This window comes from Daphnia pulicaria, chromosome 4 (assembly GCF_021234035.1).
Source record: "Daphnia pulicaria isolate SC F1-1A chromosome 4, SC_F0-13Bv2, whole genome shotgun sequence".
NCBI lineage: Eukaryota > Metazoa > Arthropoda > Branchiopoda > Diplostraca > Daphniidae > Daphnia > Daphnia pulicaria.
In genome coordinates, this window is record NC_060916.1 from 3048286 (window position 1) to 3070909 (window position 22624).

At 40.6% G+C, this 22624-nt stretch overlaps 5 protein-coding genes across 8 annotated transcripts; 3 read left to right on the plus strand and 2 right to left on the minus strand.

Moving 5' to 3' along the window:
• The first annotated feature begins 207 nt into the window (after nt 1-207).
• On the plus strand, nt 208-1585 carry LOC124336630. Of its 3 annotated transcripts, none has more exons than XM_046790415.1 (2): nt 208-389; nt 498-1585. In XM_046790415.1, the coding sequence occupies exons 1-2, from the start codon at nt 286-288 to the stop codon at nt 1531-1533; spliced, it is 1140 nt and encodes a 379-aa protein (XP_046646371.1). In that variant the 5' UTR covers nt 208-285; the 3' UTR covers nt 1534-1585. The 3 variants fall into 3 exon arrangements, with proteins under 3 accessions (XP_046646371.1, XP_046646372.1, XP_046646373.1); XM_046790416.1 differs by having other exon boundaries at nt 208-388; nt 506-1585; XM_046790417.1 differs by having other exon boundaries at nt 208-388; nt 509-1585.
• Nucleotides 1586-2125: 540 nt separating this feature from the next.
• LOC124336629 lies at nt 2126-4670 on the plus strand. 2 transcript variants are annotated; one of them, XM_046790414.1, is made up of 7 exons: nt 2126-2322; nt 2413-2734; nt 2805-2959; nt 3059-3197; nt 3288-3527; nt 3608-3815; nt 3877-4069. In XM_046790414.1, the coding sequence occupies exons 1-7, from the start codon at nt 2209-2211 to the stop codon at nt 3959-3961; spliced, it is 1263 nt and encodes a 420-aa protein (XP_046646370.1). In that variant the 5' UTR covers nt 2126-2208; the 3' UTR covers nt 3962-4069. The 2 variants fall into 2 exon arrangements, with proteins under 2 accessions (XP_046646370.1, XP_046646369.1); XM_046790413.1 differs by having other exon boundaries at nt 3608-4670.
• A 359-nt stretch (nt 4671-5029) lies between these two features.
• Nucleotides 5030-6642, minus strand: LOC124336632 (serine/threonine-protein phosphatase 6 regulatory ankyrin repeat subunit C-like). Its single transcript, XM_046790418.1, has 7 exons — nt 6526-6642; nt 6292-6446; nt 6121-6177; nt 5944-6030; nt 5742-5853; nt 5274-5663; nt 5030-5207 (listed from the first exon to the last, which is right to left on the minus strand). Exons 1-7 carry the CDS (start codon nt 6571-6573, stop codon nt 5139-5141), a joined length of 918 nt encoding a protein of 305 aa, XP_046646374.1. The 5' UTR covers nt 6574-6642; the 3' UTR covers nt 5030-5138.
• A 476-nt stretch (nt 6643-7118) lies between these two features.
• Nucleotides 7119-8769, minus strand: LOC124336633 (ADP,ATP carrier protein 1-like). The gene is made up of 3 exons (XM_046790419.1): nt 8500-8769; nt 7852-8113; nt 7119-7783 (listed from the first exon to the last, which is right to left on the minus strand). The coding sequence occupies exons 1-3, from the start codon at nt 8663-8665 to the stop codon at nt 7303-7305; spliced, it is 909 nt and encodes a 302-aa protein (XP_046646375.1). The 5' UTR covers nt 8666-8769; the 3' UTR covers nt 7119-7302.
• An 884-nt stretch (nt 8770-9653) lies between these two features.
• Nucleotides 9654-16270, plus strand: LOC124336628 (transcription initiation factor TFIID subunit 1-like). The gene is made up of 10 exons (XM_046790412.1): nt 9654-10730; nt 10790-11587; nt 11653-12028; nt 12090-12393; nt 12459-12616; nt 12706-13948; nt 14011-14233; nt 14298-15085; nt 15157-15464; nt 15524-16270. Exons 1-10 carry the CDS (start codon nt 9827-9829, stop codon nt 15924-15926), a joined length of 5505 nt encoding a protein of 1834 aa, XP_046646368.1. The 5' UTR covers nt 9654-9826; the 3' UTR covers nt 15927-16270.
• Nucleotides 16271-22624: the final 6354 nt, after the last annotated feature.

Sequence of the window (22624 nt, forward strand, 5' to 3'; positions counted from 1 at the left end):
CGAGCCCAAAGACCCGCAGTCGAGACTCGAGTGCATGTGCAAGCTCGAAGATAAGAGCAGACTTCGTTGATAAAAATAAATCAGTTTGGAAAAATCAGTGACCTGATGATAACTTTTCGTCGTAGGAAGCAAGGCTTGGCGATCCTTGGATTTTATTTAAGACCTTTGATGCTTGCTGGAAAACATGCGACTTTATTTGTCGATTAAAAAAAAACCATCTCATGTATTCGTTAGCTACCGAGGAAACACCACCAGTAAATTCTAGCAGGCGATTTCAACCTCAAAATGGGAAAAATAGTCAGCTGTCCATTAGTTTATTTGTTGCTGGTTCTAATTTTCATTTTTAACAAAACATCATTCATTTATTCTTCACCTTTCAACGTGTCAGGTTAGTAAACCATATACCTATATTATCGCCTATTATCAACTGTTTTTTTTTTACTATTTTGGCCTATTTGATATTTAAATTAATAATTTTATTCAATACTTGCAATAACATTTGAAGCAGATGCTGACTCATCGAAACTCTTAATCAGTTATCCAACGGTCTTCGCTATTTTTGATGGCGTTTTAAAAGGAATAGAAGATTTGGCAGTAGCGGCAGCCGCTGGTAATAAAAGGAATATAAATAACAGAAGTAAAAGGACACCATTTGAGAATTATTTTGATTTCCCCAACTCTTGTTCCTTGACGGAAAACGAGCTTGAAAAAATTACTAATTTAATTACCAAATTTTATGATGAGAAAGATAATCAGTCAACGTGTGAAGCTAAACCGACTGAAGTGTTTGTTATCAACTCAGTTGGTTCATCCAATCGCTGCAACCAGCTGATTGAATCTATCATTAGGAATGCAAAAGATGTAAAAATCGCCATCAATTGTCTTTTAAAGAAAAGTGCAGAGTCCTACGACATTCGTTACGAAAAGCTGAGAGCGACTTACAAACAAGAAATATCTAAATTGCAACAAAAACTGGACAACGCCGAAAAGCGATTTGAAAACAATTTCAAAAAGAAGATTAACGATTTGAACGAACGTGTTCAAGAGCTGGAAAAAACTTTGTGGGGAATATTGAAAGAATTAGAGAACGAGCGCTCCAAAGTCCGAATTTTGAGTTTGAAATTGATTCAAGAGTATTTGGAAAACGGCAAAATCCATTTGGCGTCGGAAACGTTCAAAAGTAATTTGATGGGACTCGACAGAAACAATATCATTACCATAACTACGAACGCCACTAACATCTCAATGAGAAACGTTATCGAATTTACGTCCGGATTGAAAGACGACGTTGACGCAATGGTCAGTGGTGTCATTAACCTTTTCCATGAGTTGGAAAAAAGAAAGAGTCTTGATCGAAACACTGCACGTCTTTTACAAGAAAAAGTTGATGACATCATTCAATATTGCCGAGATCTAGATGGGACGGACTTACAGGAAACGAAATTGAAGTTGGACAGAAATGTAACTGACGGACTCATTTTGGTTTACAATAATCTCCATTTCATTAAGAATAATCCATCATTTTATCTGTAAAGGACTAAAGGTATTATTGCACCGAACGAAAAATGCACTTCTCCCACAATGACTCACAATTTGTTGATATTATTATTAAGCTACAATAAATGTTGACACTCTTGCATGATTACAGTCATTATAGGCATCATGAAAAATAATAAAACCCGTGTTGATGCTGAAGGGTTCGTAGGAAATATGTCATGTCTGCTGTTTCTTATGAGATTCGAAATTTGGCGGAAACATGACAACAGTAATCAAATAAATATAAGCCTATAGGCCTATAGTGGTAAATATACCTCTCGCATTTGAATTTGAAATTTTGTTATTACAACGGTTTTTGAATTTGATAAAATTCTGATTATAATTCACGCGTGCAGCGTGACTTTTACTGGGGGTAATCGAATTTATGTCGGCATGGGATGGTTGAAATTACATCAAATAAGCGATGTAGCAAAATGAGCATTAAAAAAAGAAAGAGTGAAAAAAATACTGGATTAAAAAAATAGGCAATGAATATTTGAAAATGTAATAGCGAATTTTCCGGAAATTTCTTTGCTTGTAATATATCCTTATCACTGGTTCAGCGTTTCATGTTGCTCTGGGGAAAACCAAGAGGAAATCAACCTTAGTTCAAGTCAAGCTCTCTATCTATATATTCGTCAAGAATTGACCGTGCTCGGATGAGAGTAGGAAATGGCTTATTTTTCAGCAGTTACTCAAGTGTGTTTTTTTCTTTTGGCTTATTACATCTGTTTGACGGCTGCAACGGATTTGGAAAGCAGATTTTTGCACTTTGAAAAAAATTTCGTGAGTATTATTTGCACTTCATTATAATAACCTCTTACAATCGTTATTTATCAGTGCATCGTAACAATTGTATTCTGTAATATTTTCAAGGTGAATGTCAAAGAAACTTTGGAGGCTAAAGTTGTGACTTTAGAAACTAAAGTGGCTCGACTAGAGGCCAAAGTGGAACAACAAGAATCGCAAATCGCTGCCTTGATATTGAAGGAAAGAGAGAAAGACCAGAATTCTTCAACCAAGAAGTTTACGATGAGTGTTGAATTGAATCAAAATTATAAACGAAACGCCATCTTTAGGACATGTCAAGAGCTTCTCTCATCAAATCCGCTGTTGGAGTCCGGCATGTATTGGATTGATCCTGACGGCCAAGGAGTCGGCGATGATGCTATTCATGTCTTTTGTGACATGAAATCAGGTAAGCCCATCGTATTAAAGAATAAAATAAAACATTACTTTATTGAATATTTTTTTGTTCATTACATGAGGCAAAACGTTGATTGGACACGACAGTGAATCGAAAATAGATGTCGAAAAATGCGCCGAGCCTGGATGTTATTCCAGGAAAATCAATTATTACGCAACAGATAGGCAAATTGAATCTTTGATCGGATTGTCCATTGAATGCGAGCAAATGATAAGCGTATGTAGTTTTGTACATATTACAATCTAAAATAAGTTTTAGATTTTTTAAATACAAAATTTTAATGAATAATTATTTTATTTATTAATTGAACCCTAGATCGATTGCAATAATGCACCGTTAAAAGTCGGTGGTGTTGACTATTCTTGGTTTAATAGCAAAAACAACAATGAAAAGCTAACATTTCATAGCTCGTGGAACGAGAGTGTCTGTAGCTCTGGTGAAAAGACAAACGGAGGTATTAAACTAACGAGTGCTTTTATTATACGGCTAACTATTTATGTCTGCATTTATATAACTAACAAAAAATTATGCCTAATTTTAATAGTACATTCGGCACCAAAAATACCAGTCGCACGTCTAAATTTTGGCGGCACCTTAAAAGGATTTATCTATCACACGCTGGGAAAAATACAGTGTGGAGGAAAGTCAAAATCTGAGGGAATGCCCAGGTCGTGTGAAGACTTATGGAGAACAGGACACACCCTGAATGGAATTTTTGCTGTTAAGGGAAGTAAAAGCATCGAAAGTCTCTACTGTGATTTCAACAGACGGCCCAATGAAAACGGTATAGAGTAATATAGAGCACTTAATTTTATTATTCATTCATTAACCACTACTTGTTTTATGGAACTAATTGTTAATCAGGTTTCCAGAAACGGATTGGATACGCCGACGTCAAATCGGCGCCCGTCCATTTCTACGTCCAGAGAAATTCTTCATTTAACACAAAATACAGTCCGATTCCGTTCCACTTCGCGAGGGTAAACGAAGGAAATGCCATGAATTTGACATCCGGGGAGTTCACGGCACCGCGACCGGGAACTTATTTCTTTTCGTTTTCGGGAATAGCAGAGTATTCACATTTACATAAAAAACAAGTTTACATGTACATTGGACTTTTTTTGAACGGGAAGAGCATCGGATCGGATTTTACTGAAGAGGAAAGTTCCTACTATCATAGCAGTAAGCGGGGCCCGGTGTCATTCCAGTCGACGTTGAAATTGGATAAAGACGATAAAGTCTGGTTGCAGATTTATGCCTCGTCAAACGATGTATATCTGCTCGAAGACAGAGAAAACCACTTCAGTCATTTTACAGGTTTCATGTTGGAAGAGAACATTGTGGCGTCCCTTTGAGATTTGTATTGATCATTTTTAAAAAAATGCGCACGACAATAATCAGCAGACAGTTGGCACAAAATGAATTGTTGAATTGGATTACGTAAAGGTAAGAAAACGGAAGGAATAAACTTATTTGACTGTTATTCATTAAAGGCTGGGAATTTCTCTACAAAAATTTGTATTCAATTGCAGCTGTAATGTAATGATAATGATCACAGAAATTTACATGTCTATTTCTATTTCCCAAAATAAGGCAATTTGGTACGAAAAACCCGTTTTGATTGCCAGATTTAGCAAAGAAAATCAAGAAAGAATTTCTTTTTCAATTTGTCAACTGTTGCAATTTTAAATCACAAACTTGTTAAACACGAAAATGTTAAGAATACATTGCCCTATATCTCCTTCGTTCTGAAGAAATTTTCACTGTTTCCTTTGACCGCCTTTTACTTTTAAAAATGTTTAATCAGGTGTTTAATGTTACAAAAGACGAAGTGTTTCATTTTTTGTGGGTTTTCAGCAGATGCGTGCATTTTGAATATTTCCATCTGTAAAAATTTAGACGTCGAAAATAACGATAACATAATGTTGATTATCAACTTATAAAATTAAAGTAGAATGCAACGTAAAATTTTAAAAATACTGTACTTCTACTTTCTTTCATTTCTGGCAGTGAAAATGTCAAAATGAATTCGTTAAATAAATATTAAATCGAGTCAAATTTAAATTCCTAATGAATTTAAACCTATATGACTCCGCTTACTCAGACTGACGCAATTCCGGACTGCATTAACCAGCAGTTAAATTTTGTTGTCTTGAGAAATGCTAATTTGTTTCTTCTTACCGACAAGAACTTACAGCACAATAAATTTTTTCACTTGAATTTGCAGAATAAAATCTTGTGAAAGTTTCGATAACGTTCAGATATTTAGTTAGAAATTCCATTCCATTAATATTGTAAATTTTGTATTTCATTGGCAGTGTTCGTACAAAATATTGCATTACATCTCGACACTTGGAATTGGATTTTTCTCTAAAAATCACTAATATTTGCTCGTCTAAGTTTTGATACTTATGTCTTTCATGTAGCAAGGTGTTGTTTCTTCGTCGGGCAGTTCTTGATCCAACTGAAATTATATTCAAAAATAACAAATTAAAATCCCACATATTAATCATTAATTGTAATTAATTACAAGTAGAAATCGTTGAATAAGAACCGGAAGTGGAAGCCGAGGAACGAGTAGGAACAGCGAACGGTAGTTGAATTTTTGTAGCAAATGCAATCGAATCACCAGTCGACATTGCTTGGCCAAACTCGGCGGATTATACAACTGATTCTGAAGTGTCTTCAAATGAGTTTCCGGCAATTCCCCAATTAATTCTTCCACCCGTTTCTGAAGCATGGAATCCCAACAACGAGGATTAAACGAATCAATCATGAAAGCAAACAGGTCGTGATCTCGATTTCTCAAACTCCAATAAATGGCACTTCTCCCCTTGGAATCCATTCGCGTTGGATCGGCACCGGCAGCCATCAGGAACATGGCCAACTGATGCCGCCCTCTATATCCAAGATATTTCGTCTATTTATTTGAGAAAAAAAAAAATAATAAAATTTATAAAATAAAAATTAGTTCAATCAATTAATGAATTTAATTTACCGCCAGATATAAAGGACATTGGCTCCACGGATAGTCGTCGACGGAGCCGACGCGCGATCCAGCAGCCAACAACTTGGCGACGAGCAATGGCCTTTGTCCTTTTGTGGCCACCCTACAAAATGACGTGCATATAGAGAAAAAAAATCAGAGGTAACATGCAAGTCGGTAATTTGGCTGGCCAATGGCGTAGTATACAGTATACCATAGCGGGGTGTGCCCATAGAAGTCGGTCGAGTTCAAATTCGCTCCCGATCTTATGAGAAGCTCTGCCAATTCGTCGTCTTTCAGCCTGTGCATGTCACAATGTCAAGCTTCCCAATTGTGAAATCAATGTGGAAACTTTTTTAGTACTCGTGCACCTTGTCGCAAAAAAACTAACCTGCACGCGGTGTAGAGGGGTGGTTCGAGCCGGCCATTGGAGCCATGGCTCGGGAGACTGTACTAATCCAAAATCGATGCAGACGGAGTAAGTGTTCGCTGACTTGCATAAATACTTGACACCATTGCAAAAAAGGAAAGAAAAAAAGGAAAGAATAAAAATCGAACTCACCAAACGTCCGCGCCTGCGCTTAAAATCACTTGGACAAGAGCTTTGTCTTGAGAGGATATGGCCATTCCTAAAAGGGTCATCCCTCTATAGATGGCGTTGGGATCGGCTCCCGATGAAAAAAGACTTTTGACGTGCTCGACCTGTCCGACTCTGACCTAGAAAATAAAATCAGATAGATAATAAAATATGTGGTCGCTCTAACTGAATACACACACACACTGTCTGAATTCTTACGGCTAAATGTAACTCGGCTGGAGATATTCGGGCTCTCATCTTTTCCATTCAAGATGGACCGTGCGAAGCCAAAATGTCGAATGGCTTCGACTCCGACAAACTCCCAAGACGTCAGAGGGAGTGCAGCTCCTTCCAAACAAATTTAAAAATAGAAACGAAAATAATCACATCACATGCCCCTACCGTGTTATTCCGAGACTGTAAAAACGAGAAGCTCAGCTCGAAAAAGTGCAGAATCGGTCAAACCTAAGAATAAAACCCCATTTTGTTCACCTGCCAAACACCAATTCGGCGTGTGGTGGTCACTCACTTTTCATATGGATAGAAAATTTGGAATAATTCCAGAAAAAGACACGATACCAAACAAATATGTACACTAATTCTTGCCTATTGTATTGATTTTTATAACGTTTTCCGGTCTTACAAGGCCGCCATTCGTTAAAAATCACGGTTAACCAGCCCTTGGGTTGCACATATTCAACAGAGCAGGGCAGTGAACCTTATATTTTAGTTGTACTTTTTTTTTCCCATTCATCATGTTTCACAAACAAATTTGAGTCAGGAAATGAAAAATAGATTCGCAAATGCTGAGGTGGATGTCAACGATCGTGTAATGGACACAGCTGATGGAATTCTTCTTTTTTTTACTTATTACAGAGCTTGATAACATTCTAATTGGGTCTCGTATTCCGTATTCCTTTATGGGAATATTTTGCACAGATGTTAGGGAAGTTTTGTCTACGAAAAAAAAAATGAACAAGCCAAGAGTTGATGTGTTTAACCAAGCAGAGCCTTGACCTCATCGTAAAAGACGAGCACGAGAGCACCGCCAGTGCCTCGGAGGACGTTGGAAAGAGCTCCCTTGAAGAAAGCTTTGCCTCCCTCAGCTTTGTAGATCTTGGCCCAGCAGTCGATGGTGTTCTTGTACATGATGTCGGCCTTAGCACGTCCAGACTGCATCATCATACGACGACGGACAGTGTCGAAGGGGTAAGAGATGATACCGGAAGCGGTGGTCACAACCTGGGCGATCATCCACTTGATCAAGAGTGGAGTCTTCTTGGGGTCGGGCAACATGCCACTGGCAGAATCGTAGAGACCGAAGTAGGCAGCACGGTAGATGATGATGCCCTGCACGGAGACGTTGAATCCACGGTACAGACCAACAATACCGTCAGTCTTGACGGTCTTGGTTAGGCAGTTAACCAAACCACTGTACTCGCGCTCGGCAGCTCCTTTGCCGACATCAGCACCCAAACTAGTCAATAAAGCAATTAGTTAGCATATTTTGTACTTTTAGTTTTTACGTTTGATTCTGTATAATACCGGGTACGGGCGAAGTCCAAGGGGTAGACGAAGCAAAGAGAGGTAGCTCCTGCAGCACCACCAGATGCCAAGTTAGCGGCAAACCAGGCCCAGAACTGGGTCTTCTTGTCAACTCCCTTCATGAAGATGTTCTTGTAGACATCCTTGAAGGCAAAGTTGAGGGCCTGAGTGGGGAAGTAACGGATAACATTGGCAAGGTTACCACGCCAGAAGGCTGTCATGCCCTGTTCTTTGGGGATACGGACAAAGGCATCCACAATACCTGGAAAAAGAAACATACATTATTGTAAAAAACCCAGTTCACACAAGATATCACTAGGTGTTGACCCAATTATGAGTCTTATGTAAAACTCATACATGGTTACTTTCACAATCCAAAATCTTATCTTTTCAAGTCACACAATTTCAATTCCAAAACTAGCAAAAACTGGTTTACATGATTAAAAGCCCATGAGGCGAACGAACATACTAGCTGAGCATACAAGAACAATGTAAAAATATCTTTAAAACTTTGTGAAAAAAACCTAAGGATTTTTTGTGATCCAACATGGCGCCGTGCCGGCGTGAGCCGGTTCGGAACCAACGGTAGAATATCTCTCCCGATTAAGTAACTAGAGAAGGGGGGGGGAGGGGAATCAGCCATCTTACCCTTGTACTGCTTGTCGGCCGTGATCTGTTTGGAGGCATGTTGAACCTGAAGGAGCAGTTTAACTCGTTCAATTGGGGCGACGGCCGTCTTGGAAACGGCAGCCGAAACACCACCAGCGATAAAGTCCTTGGCAAAGGACAGAGGATCAGCGGTTTTACCAGACATTTTCAGTGGTTTTTTTCAACAAGCAGAAACGATGGGAGAGCCGGGCAGATTGTGCACGTGTTGAGACTTCGAGCACGAAAGGGAAGAGTACGAGTCTGGTCTCTGAGTTTCTACCTTCGGTCTTTTAACAATTCAGTGGTGCCCTCTAAGGTGCCTTGGTTACGGCCACAATTCAAAGGCCTGTCAACTCGATTGAGATTGCGCATTTAATCAAGTTTCCAGTCATGACCGCTAGGTCGGAATTGATCATAATTTACAATATCATTTCTTCACTTCTTGAAGCTTAATTGACCATTTCTCTGCCTTAATAATAATGTGCTATTTTCAAGAGAATTTTACAAATGTAATTTTTCAGTTATTTGCAGTTTTTAATTAAAATTGAATGTAGTTTTGTGCAACGCCACCTGTGATCAATTCACTTCAGTTAGCTTATATGAAAGGCCTTCGCCAATCTACTGGGACTTCGATTTTTCCAAGGACCAATCCAAAAATCCGTTAGTAACGGATTTTACAAGTGCCTTAGGCATTTTCACGTGACGGGGATAGGAAAATGCCACCCTTTTGGCGCCTTTTACTTTTTTTATGTGTTAGAAGATTATCAAATAGGGGGAGGAATCCCCATTGGGGTGTACTTCGACCCTAATGACCCTATATGAACCCGATTGATGTAATCAAGAATTATGTAATTATCTCATCTCATCGATATTGCGAAATGAATGAATTCCCGAAAATGCATAAAATGAATTCAGTTGTAAAGGGTAAAAAAATCTGGATGAAACCAAAAATGGAAAGTTTGATGGATAGTTGCCAACTCGACTGGGCCGTATAACCTACATATTTCTCTATGGAATGACGTCATCTTAATTCACACGAAATCTGGTCACGTAGATTGGCCAGTTATTCCTCTTATTTATTTATGTAAACAATTCAATGATCTTTTCTGGAATTATGTAGTCATTTAAAAATTCTTAAATAAAATAATCAAGTTGAAATTGAGTTGAAACTAAACCTGGCAACGCTGTTCATATTTACCATCAAGACAATTTTCGGCTTCCCGTCAGCCTGTTTGTGTTGATTTGATGACCGAAAAAAAGTAAAACTAAATTTGTGTTTGTTATGATTGCGTGATTCTTCTAAAGCTAGGATTTTAAAACATCCAAAATGCCAAGCAGTGATGAAGAAAACGAAAATCACAGTAGTGATGATGATGGAGATTTGAGTAATAGCCCCGATAATAATGATGACGATTCGCAATCATCTCAAGAAGACGGAGGTGGAGGAGGTAGAAGAACATCAGGATTAAACCTTACTGGGTTCCTCTTTGGTAATATTGACAAAGAGGGTAAACTTGAAGCAGATATCCTTGATGAGGAATCTAAACGTCAGCTGGGCACCCTTGGACGATTTGGCTTGATGTCAATACTTCAAAATGTCATCAGAGAAGATGATTCTGTAAGCAAAGATCAAAGTACAGATTCTGAAGATGATGGAGCAAAATCTCCAACTGCTGAAGACTATTCTGACATCAACGAACTGGCAGAAGACGAAGGAGGACCATATCTTGATGACTCAATCCTTATGCCACCACCACCTACACCAACATCCAAGAGCCTTTCGGCAAGTGAGGCAAAGAAACGATTGGAAACACCTTTGGCAGCCATGCTTCCTTCCAAATACGCTAACATAGATGTGAGAGAGCTATTCCCAGACTTTCGGCCTGACAAAGTCTTGTGCTTTTCCAGACTCTTTGGGCCTGGAAAACCCAGTAGTCTTCCTCAAATCTGGAGAGGTGTAAAGAAGAAGAGAAAGAAGAAGAAATCTCCAGATTCAGAAGACTATGTTGAAGAGGAAATTGAACATGTAGAAATCACTTTCAAATTCGGCCCACCTCCTCCTCCGGAAAAATGCAGACCAGATGACGAAGAACGTTTCTTAAAGCCTCTAGAAGATCCTAATGCTCTCAATAATATCAAGAACTCTGATGATGACAAAGGACCCAATGTAGCGGATTGGAGGTTTGGGCCGGCTCAGCTTTGGTATGACATCCTTGGAGTTCCAGAAACAGGTATAACAATTAATTAATTACTTATTTGAACTTGATTAACTTTTCCTTGCTTTTTATAGGCGAAGAGTTTGATTATGGTTTCAAAGTGAAACGGAAAGATCCTAATAATGTTGACGAAGATGGCAAAGACCTGCCCGGGTTCAAATTTCCAGACGAGGCCTTTCACATGATCACGCAGTTAAATTGGGAAGACGACGTGGTCTGGAATGGTGACGATATCAAGCACAAAGTAATGCAAAAATTGAATGCCAAAGGTGGCTTAGCCTCAGGATGGCTCCCGACGGCTACCAATCGCTTGGCTACACAGAAAGCCACCCCTGCTGCCACTCCAGCCACCGGTAAAGCAGCAACTCCTGGAGCTAAAGGTGGCGCAAAATCGGCTGCAAACAAACCCGGAGGAGCGGCCGCAGCAGCCGCTGCCGCCGCCGCTGCGGCTGCTGCTGCTGCAGCCGTTGAAGAGGCAGCCGACGACGTTTGGCATTCGATTTTCCCAGTCGAAAACGACGAGTTGGTGTTTGGCCAGTGGGAAGATGACATCATCTGGGACAGCGAAAACATGAAGGAGATGCCCAAACCCAAGATATTGACACTAGACACTAACGATGAAAACGTCATTTTGACCATTCCTGATGACATTGATCCTGCCACAAAACAAGCATACGTTCAACAGCCTGTCAAAGTCAAGATTCCTCATCCTCACGTCCGAAAATCCAAGTTACTCTTGGGAAAAGCCGGTGTCATTAACGTATTGGAAGACGATTCACCTCCTCCACCGTCGGAAAATAACGATAAAGATCCTTACAATATCTCCAATGACGAATATTATGCGGCCAAAGCGACCGAGGCGGCTATCAAAGGTAAATTTATCCATCACAACTAAATTTTAAAAACTTAATTAATTGGAATTTATGGAATATTACAGTCAGCACGGGTGGAAATATCATTCAACATTCAACGCCCGTGGTGGAACTCCAGGCACCTTTCATTCCCACTCACCTGTCGATAATGAAACTGCGCAGTTTCCATCGACCACCGCTCAAACGCTACTCCCACGGACCGTTATCGACACCTGGCCCTCATCCTGTCCACCCGCTCCTCCGCCACATCAGAAAAATGGCCAAACAGCGCGAACTCGAGCGAATGGCTGCTGGTGGTGGTGATATCTTTTTCATGCGAACTCCGGATGATCTTAGCGGTAAAGATGGCGATCTCATTCTCCTGGAATACTGCGAAGAACACCCGCCGTTAATCAGTCAAGTGGGCATGTCCTCCAGGCTGAAAAACTATTACAAACGAAAGTGAGTTTTCATTTTAATGATTAAGAGATTTAACAGGCTAATTTATTCTTTTATTTGACAGGGCTGTCAAAGACACAGGGCCACCTCAATACAAATACGGTGAAACAGCTTACGCTCACACTTCACCGTTTTTGGGTACCCTCCATCCGGGCCAGTCCATCCAGGCCATTGAAAACAACATGTACCGTGCACCAATCTACGAACATCAATTGCCGTCGACGGATTTCCTAGTTATTCGGACGCGGACAACGTACCATGTCCGTGAAGTCGATGCATTCTACACTGTCGGACAGGAATGTCCGCTGTACGAAGTTCCCGGTCCGAATTCTAAACGGGCCAACAATTTTACCCGCGATTTCCTTCAAGTATATAATTATAATACTTTTAATAATCCATGAAACATCCAACTAAAATGTTTATTTCAATTCAGGTCTTTATCTACCGACTGTTTTGGAAGAGCCCCGACACTCCACGTCGTATCCGCATGGATGACATTAAACGAGCTTTCCCAGCACATTCCGAAAGCAGTATCCGCAAACGATTGAAACTATGCGCGGACTTTAAGCGAACGGGAGTCGACTCCAATTGGTATTTCGTAGTTTAATAATTCATACTCCAACGGATGTCCAAATTGCTCATTTTTTGTATTTTTTTTTTTTTACCGACTAATTCAACAGGTGGGTATTGCGGCCGGATTTCCGGTTACCTTCGGAAGAAGAGCTTCGAGCGTTAGTGTCGCCGGAGCAATGTTGCGCCTATTTCAGTATGATCGCAGCCGAACAGCGTTTGAAAGACGCCGGTTACGGTGAGAAATTTCTTTTCGCACCTGAGCAGGATGACGACGAAGACCAGCAACTGAAAATGGACGACGAAGTCAAAGTCGCCCCATGGAACACCACCCGCGCCTACGTCCAGGCCATGAAAAACAAATGTCTCCTGCAATTAACAGGTCCGGCAGATCCTACCGGTTGTGGCGAAGGTTTCTCCTACGTCCGTGTTCCCAACAAACCGACCATCAACAAGGAAGAGCTGGAATCTCAACCTAAACGTATTGTGACGGGCACCGACGCCGATTTGCGTCGATTGTCACTCAACAACGCAAAAGCAATTTTGAGGAAACACGGCGTACCTGAGGAGGAAATCAAGAAACTCTCCCGCTGGGAAGTTATTGACGTCGTCCGAACACTTTCCACCGAAAAGGCCAAGGCCGGCGAGGAAGGCATGGACAAATTCTCCCGTGGTAATCGCTTCTCCATTGCCGAGCATCAGGAGCGATACAAGGAAGAGTGTCAACGCATTTTTGATCTTCAGAACCGAGTCCTGGCCTCGAACGAAGTTTTGTCCACCGACGAAGGCGAAAGCGAAGAGGAGGAAGACATTTCCGATATCGAAGAAATGGGTAAGAACATTGAAAACATGCTGGCCAATAAAAAGACGTCCAGCCAGTTGAGCCGAGAGCGGGAAGAACAGGAGCGTCGTGAGTTGCAAAAGATGATCCTCGGCGAAGGATCGGGCTCCATGAAGAAAGATAAGAGCCGTGTAGGACTGGACGAAGAAGACAGTTCATCCCAACCGCCGCTGGCAGGAGCCGGACAGGCCGGTCGAGTGCTCAAGATTTTCCGGACGTTCAAAAACGCCGAGGGCAAAGACTACACCCGCGTTGAATTGGTTCGCAAACCGGCCATCATCGACACTTACGTCCGGATACGGACGACCAAAGATGACGCCTTCATCAAACAGTTTGCCACGCCCGACGAGCACCAAAAGGAGGAAATGAAACGCGAGAAACGTCGAATCCAGGAGCAACTCAGACGACTCAAACGCAATCAAGAAAAAGAGAAATTGGGCATCGTTAACAATCGTCGTCGTAAAGTCAAGATGAAGCCCGATTTGAAAATGAAATGCGGAGCCTGCGGCCAGGTAACTTTCCTTGTAATTAACGGCCTTGTTTCTGTTTATTAATTATGCTAATTCATCGATAGGTGGGTCACATGAGGACCAATAAAGCTTGCCCGCTCTATCAAAACACCACCCCTTTGCCACCGATGGTTGTCGCCATGACGGAGGATCAAGAGGAGGAAATTGAAAAGCAAATCTTTAGCGAAGATGAAGAACTGGTCAATGTCGACGGTACCAAAGTGAAATTGTCCGGCAAGCTGGTCAAACACGCCGAGGAAATCAAGCGACGTTCGCTAGTTCTTAAAGGTTTGTTTATTATTGATTTTATATTTCAGGGGATTACCTGATATTGATTTTTGATTGTTCACAGTGCCCAAGGAAGCCATGTCGGGTCGAAAGAGAAGGCGAGCAGGTACAGTGACGCATTGCGACTACCTGAGCAGACATACAACTAAGACGGCAAATCGACGAAGGACTGACCCTGTCGTGACACTTTCCACCATGCTGGAGGAAATCCTCAATGAGATGAGGGAATTACCCGATGTCCAGCCTTTCCTGTTCCCGGTGAGCAGTAAAACAGTGCCGGATTATTACCGGATCGTTACTCGACCTATGGACCTTCAGACGATCCGGGAAAACATCCGGCAAAAGCGATACCAGAGCCGTGAGGATTTCCTGTCCGACGTCAACCTCATCTTGGAGAATTCCACGTTGTACAATGGAGATAAAAGCATTTTGACCACAGCTGCCAAGCGGATGCTGGATCTCTGCATCGAAAGGCTTTCCCAGAAGGAAGAGAGGTTCATGAGGCTGGAAAAGGCCATCAATCCGTTGCTGGATGACGACGATCAGGTGGCCTTTTCCTACGTCCTCGACAACATCATCAACGGAAAGTTGAAGCCTCTGCCAGAGGCCTGGCCGTTCCTCAAGCCCGTCAACAAGAAATTCGTTAAAGATTACTACACCATCGTCAAAAATCCGATGGATTTGGAAACGGTGGCCAAGAAAGTCAAGGCGCACAAGTACCACAACCGCGAAGAGTTCCTCTACGACGTCGACCTGATCCTGGAGAACAGCATCGCCTACAACGGAGAGGAGTCGCAGTTTACAGAGAAGGCCCGTGCCCTTGGACGCATTTGTCGAGATACTCTTGAAGAGGTAAATGTCATCCATTTTGGTTCTTTTCAAGAAATGCTAATTTTCCCCTTTCTATTTTTATTACGTCGCAGTACGACGACCACCTGACTCAATTGGAGAGTAATATCCGCATTGCTCAGAAGAAGGCCATGGAGCAAGCCGAAAACGATTTCCTCGACGTGGGTGAAGAAGGTTACGAGGATGAGTACATGATGGAGTCGATGGACATGATGGAAACGCCAGATCGTCCCGGTGAGGACGAATGGGATCCCGAAGCCGAATCGCCTGTCCGGCCGACTAAGAAAAGCCGGAAATCGGCCTCGAATAATTTCGCTCAACCTGGGCCTTCCGGCGCAGTGAAACCCAAGGGCAAGCGAGGTCGTCCAGCCAAAAACAAAGGGTATCACATTTTATCATCCGGAATTATTTTTCATCAATTAATGTCATTTTTATCAACAGGTCACCGACTCCAAAGGGAAATTCTCCGCGGGTCAGTTTCTCGTCTCCACGCGGATCTAAGCGGAAGGCAACCGACGTGCTGGACGACCTTCAGTACTCGGCCAGTGAAAAAGAGGAGGACGAAGACGAGGATGACGACGACGAAGAGTTGGAGGAGGTCGCCATGGACGTGGTGGACGTGGACGCCAATTACGATCCGGAAGCGGAATTCTTTTCGTGCGGGCCCAGTAAAGACGAGGACATTCGCGACGATTTGCAAGTCAGCGAGTCGGAGGAAGAAGGTGAAATTCGCGATGACCAACCTGTTGCTGCCAGCGCCAATAACAAAGGTCGTAGTCGTCACCACTCGAACCGCCCAAATTCATCCCGTGATGAGGATGACGACGGAGGTTTGTGGTTCTAAAAAAAACCAAACTAAACAATTTACAAATGTTTTACGTGCGTCTGTGCCTCGATCGCCCGTTATATTAATTGTCCATCATGTTTAAAACACAATCTTCTTTTTTCTAATTAGCATTTTCATGGGGGGTTGGAACCGCAACAACTTGTTGTTGTTGTCGGTTGTTGTGGTTGATCATGATTCTTTTCCCTCCATCCGATTTTGTGGGGTGTTTTTTGACACTCTTTTGTGTACGTGTGTGTTGTAAACGTCAAAGTTGATTTGCTGGGTGCGCGGATGCCACAGAGTGAGGCAATGCGAACGCTCGGAGCATTATTTCTCAATACAGAAATGTTTTACATTTTAAATTCCGGTCGACGGGGAAGAATGCGTTTGCGGGTGATGACTCAGCGCGAGTTGGTGCGTGCGCCTCAAGCCTTTTCTGATTTGAACGCTACTGACATTCTTTTGATCATTCCCTTTCTTCCATTTCTTTTTTTGTTGTTTCCCCCCCACTGGCGATCATTTTCGATTGCCAATGCCAAGAAAATTGCGCATTAAAAACATGGCGAGTTTCAATGCCATCTGTTGGGTTCCTACCCAACGATTTATTGGAAATGTTTTTTTTTTTATTTTTGTTTGAAAAAGAAGAAAAATGAAACGCAGTTCGCGTTGACGGGGTCATAGGAATGCGATAAACATCCGATCCATCTTTCTCTTCTTCAGTTATGGACTTTTTGAAGTGGTTTAACAAAAAAAAAAAGTAGGAAATAAAATTCTATTCGTTTGTCTTATTTTTTTAAAAAATAAAAGAGAACCGCACAGGAAACCGTACACATGCATCCGCCGGAGAAAATTCAGTCATTTTCAATGGATGACGCATTTCGTTTTTGTTTTTTACACGTTTGGCAAGAGAAAAATCAAAAGGGAGGTGTTTGCGGTCGTTAAAGTCAAGCTTTCAAACAACAATAGGTCTATACGTGAGCGTGAAATCAAATATGCACCAGGAAATTGTTTATTCATAATCAGTGTATAACAACTTATGGTTGTGGTAAACTGGTGATATTCTTTTGTTTTTTCACAAATTTTTTTGATTTTTTGCTGGATTGCATCATCACGTTCCCGCGAGTGTAACGCCCGGAGCTATCTTTTTTCCTCCTCTCGCGAGTCTATAAATTTTCTCGTTGCCAAGGTAGACGCTGTTCACGGCGCATATACACACACACACACTGTGTGTGTCTGTGGAACGAACGAAACAAAAAATTTGACATTAAAGTTCTCCACTTTTTTTCTCTTCTTCTTCTCGTTTTTTTATGGCTGTACAGTAACAGATGGATACAGCACTGTATATAGGATGAGTTGCTAGACTTTGGAGAAGGGTCCCTTTTTTGTTTGCCGTCTCACACAGAGCGTGCCGACATTACATTACGTTCAGAAAGTAAACAATGAATTTTTTTTTCTTTCCAAGAATTGCCAATTAAATTATTTCTTGGCCAAATGTCTCTAAAGGGCATTATTCTACAGGCGATAGTTTTAAAAGCTTTTCCGAGTGGGGGTATTTCTGGTTCTTTTTGGTTGTTGTTGACTTTTTCCTTATAAAGAATTTGAAAAAAAACCTTTGAACTTTTTTTTTTTTGCTATTCAAGAGCTTTTTTATTTTATTTTATTTTATTTTCCTGTTAATATTACGAGCGGGTCGTGTCTGCGAATGCGATTCACTTGTTTTGATCCTGGCCAGACGAGTGAGCAGTCCAGGACACTCGAAAATCACCAACGAGACGCGAAAAAATTCAAATTCTCTTCCAACATGGCGCCATTTCTATTTCGCCAAACCACAATCTCGTTTGCCCTTGATGTAGACGAAAAAGGCGTAACTATATATATACATGTACGACGGAATCAAAGAAAAAAAAATCTCGTCGGCATTTGTAATTAAAGCTGACGTCATTTTTTGGAAAGATAAAAAAAAAAGGAGAAAATTAAATTTGTTTATTTTGCGAGTCACGTTGATACACATGTAACAATGTCGGCTTCAACGTGACCGCCACATTCGTCCGCTACATGTGCGGACAGCTTTTTATTTTTATTGACACGCAGGTGCGCCGCCGTAATCACCGTTTATTATTATTTTATGCACTTAAAAAAGATCTATTAAATCTCCTCCTTTTTGTGTGTGTGCTGCTTCTGCTGCTGCCCATCCAGCCGGATAAAATCATTTCCCCCCCGAAAGGAAAATGAGACACTTCATCATCGCCCAAGTTCTTATTTGGTTAGCTATACTATACTATGTATACACATAATCTACGCGTTAGATTATTATTTTACACCAGGTATGTAATGTTATAGAATGTTTTTTTCAAAAAATGTTGCAATAGAACCGACAGTGTGTCCTTGGCATTTTGATAAAAAAAAAAGATCGCCTGATATTCTCCTTTTTTTCTGGTCAGATAACCAAAAGTCTTCCAAGTCTCTTTCGCCGCTGTCGTCACGTGATCTGTTTTTTATTCGATCGCAACCGCACCTTGGTGCTTGCTGCACATGTATAAAATATAATACCCCTCAGGTTAAACCCGTTTCAACCGGTTTTCTTTTGCCTGATTTTTGATGTGTGCTCACGAGCTATATATACAAGATGAAACAAAAGCCGAAATTGTGTTCGCACACATGTGAAACTGTCTGAAATTTTTAATTTTTTTATCTAGTGAGATTTAAAAGATAACAAGGGTATAGAGTACATGATACTACCTCATGTTATCTGATCAATGTAAAAAACAATTTTACGCTGATGCAATTCGAATTTGAAAAAAATAAATGAATTCAGATGGACATTGACATTTGCGTCACGTGAATATCAATCGATTTTTCTCGTTTCTTTTTTACTTTTCGAAAATGGTTTTTCCTTAATCAGGATATGGGCGACGAGCGATGGTGAAAAAATATAAAACAGACGATCATTTGGGCAGATGCCATCGGACACGGTGATAAATGCGATGTTTCGACATACTTATCAGCTCTTGGAGATAATGCGCTAGCTACGACAACTCGAAAACGGAGGAATCCAATAGGACAAGAGCGGAAAGAAGAAGAAGAAGAAGTTTGGCAGAGGACAAGGACGTGGCATTGAAACGAGCTCGTTCGCAGTCATTCCTTTTCCAGCAAGGTCAAAAATTTGGTCTTTCTTTTTAATTCTTTTGCCCAGCTCGAAAAAGAAAATAGACGTTCGCTTTAGATATTTTCTCGGGGAGTAATAAAAAAGAAAAGAAGCGGACTCTTTTTCATCTCTCCGAGAGCATTAAAATGACTGTCTTGTATATTTTTTAGAAGATTATTATATGTCTTTTTAATCGAAAAGAATGCGAATGCATCCGCCGAGAGACAGGGTGTTTGAGCTTGTTATATAGCTACCTGGTGTGAATAATTTCACAACCAGTCGGAGAGAGCTTTCAGACATTTTTTTTTTTTTTTTGGTCTGATGGCCATCAGATATAACAAACCTGCCAGGAGGGATTTAACCAAATTTATTTATTTTATTTTTTCCAAGCCAAAAAAAATTTAAAAAATACATGTTATATCTGATTAGATTTTAATAACAGACTAGCTGCTATCCGCCCGCATATAATTTGTATTGGAATCTAATTAAAATTTATTTTAATTGTTATTGACTCAATTTTCTGACAAAATAAAAAAAAATTAGATTTGAATTTTTAAAATAAGCCGCCAACGAGGAAAATCCCGTTCATCTTTCTTTTTAAAATATAAGATAAGAGACGCTAGGATATATAATTTAACTACTGCGGAATGTGTTACCCGTGATGAACTGAACCCGGAGACGCTTTTATATTATCGGCATATCCTCGTCTGTATAAAACTGGAAGAAAAAGAAGAAGAAGAAAAAAAATGATTTGAAAAGAACCGAAAAAACTGCTACCTGCTGGTCATCTGATAATAGTCATTCGTTCATCTGCCGCTTCTTCTAGCTGACATCAACATAATTATTATTATTGCCAAAAATTTTCTTCTTCTATGGGCTACATGGCGCCACAGCCAAATCAAAAAGAGGCCCGGGGGATGTCACCATCGTTTTTCGTACGCTTGCTGATGCTGTGTGCCAACCGTTCAACAAAGAAGATTAACACATTGATTGAGAAAGTCCTTTTTTCTTTTTACTACGCATCTTGACCTAAATTCTCTCCTAGAGCTCTCGGTTCATCCGTATAGTATTGACCGGTTGTGTGTGTGCTGTGTGTGGGGGATCTAGTATAATATATAGTTAAAGCTTTTTAATGTACGATAATTGGCTTTCTTCCACGAAAGATCAGGAGAGCGCACCTTTTGTTAACAAAGCAAAAGAGAACTCTCTCTTTATATATTTTATTATTTCGCTGGTTGCACACGGCGGCAGCAGCAGTGGTAGTAGTGTTGCGCAAATAATTTTTTTCAAAAAACTTTTCCTGGCCTACTTAAATATTTTAACAGGCAAAACTGGCTGGCGTGACCGTATAGACGCTGTGACGACGAGCGCTCGTGTGTGGGTGGAATAAATTATTTTGAAATTTTATGTATCGAAACAAATCTAGGTTAATTTTGGAATGACTTTGGAATGAAATAATTATACCTAATATCCAGCCGCCAACACTATACACAGACGAAGGTAAAAAAACGTTCAATCACCCCAATTTTGGACTGCTGTACAACCCGTTGATTGCAGGTATAGTAGCTTGTTTACCTTGGCAACCAGTTGGTCTAATAAGTCTGTGTTGACACAATTTGCAAAACCAGCTGATACTCACAAAGGCTCTGGCTATGTTCTATTGTATTTTTTTAATTTTTATTTCTTTGGATTGTGTGTGCCTTCAACTCTACAACGACGGACCCAATTCCCTGCTGCTGGCGTCCATATAACATCGCCATTTGTGTTCAAAATGCTGGCGAAGTTGCGTAAACCCAAGTGGACGAATTCAGGACAGGGTCGACAACTTACTCCTTTTGGGAAAAAACACATTCCAATTTCACCATACAGGCCTTCCGAAGAATCATAAGAGCAACAATTCAACAAAGTTGTTATTATGAAAAACCTTGCGGTTTCTATATACTTCGGTTTTCTCGCCTGTGTAGTTTCCAAGGGAAGTGACGCGCCGTCCACAGCACAGCGACTTGTCGTAGTAAAACCGCAATGTACGCACACAACAACAACAACAGCAGCAGCACAGAGGGTACATACACAGCTCACTTCTGGTGTTTGCGTAGGAGTCCGGATTTCAATTTATAATAAAGAAATTCAGGATTATCGAAATAAACAAAATATTTTATTTGGTTAGATTTTTTTATTTTTTCAAAGATCCGGAGTCGTTGTACAGTTACACATATTATTAACACCACGATGATTATGATTGAAAAAAAATAAAAAAAATCTCGTGGAAAAATGACAAATTCATTTTCGCCGGAAAAATTCAATTTTTTTTTGTATTATTATTCGTAAGAGAAGAATGCGAAAATACCCTAAATAATTTGTCCTTTTGTGCGATGAATTAGTCACGCCAGATTTTTTGATAAATAATAAAAAAAAAAAAAGAATAAAAAACACGCCGAGTCATCTGACTTTATTGTAATATTACATCGGCGCTTCTTATGTATAAATATTCGCCCGGAAGACACTCTATAAAGTAATACGCATGACAAAAACACGGAAAGGAAAAGGTAAAACTTTTTTTAAAAATATTGAATAATTTAATTTTTGAGGACCTGAGGCGATATCATCCCGACATTTCCGTCCAACATGAAATATACTCACCCACAAAGGAAAGTGAAAATGGGTACAGGTTATACTCAGACCCTGTACGCACATCCAGTTCAGTATTATTATTTAATGATTTTAAGTAGGGGAGTAGTCGGCGTACGAGGGAAGTTGTGGCCATTAAACATTCATAAGGGTGGAAAAAACCCACGTCGAAATTATCATTAAAGTTAGAAAATTTGAGTTTTAGAAAGCTGGGCGACCAACGGTAACTTGCGCTGTGTGTGCAAATGGCGGCCATGATGAACACACCTGATAGGTATTTCAGTATTTGTGTGTGTGCTGTGTGTGTGTGTCTATCCAGTCAAACGTGTGTGTGTGTGTGAGCTGGACGCCAACATTTGATTCACTGCCAAGGAAAATCGCTTCAAACCCGAATTCATTTCCAACCTGATGCGCTTCTCTTTTATTTTATTTCCTTAGAAAATGTGAAAATGTCTCCGATCGAAAAAGGATGGCGCAACAACGTGTTATTAATCGAAAGGTCGCACGTTGCATTTTAATCAAATACACACATAGGGCCACTGTACGAAAGTACACATGGGCAAGATAGCAGCCCTAGCCCAGCAGCAGCAGCACATTGATTAGAGACCCTGCCTACGTGTGGCTATTAATCTTTACACACACATAAACAACAGTTGAAAATAGTTTGACGTCAACAATAATATCTGAAACGAAACGAAAAAAAATTTATCCTGGGGTTCAAAAGTTTTTCTTTTCTTTTATATAGATGGCCCACAATCTGTACGTATAAACACACCAATCGGTCCGCGCGCGCGTGACCCTTTTGGATGTATACACACACAGGAGTTTGTTTGTAAAATGATTTTGGCTTCGGTCGGGAGTTAGAAAACATTTTATTTTTCGCTGATTTTTTTTCTCATGTTGAGAATAAAATGAAAAGAATGTCTAAACATGAACGCCTTTT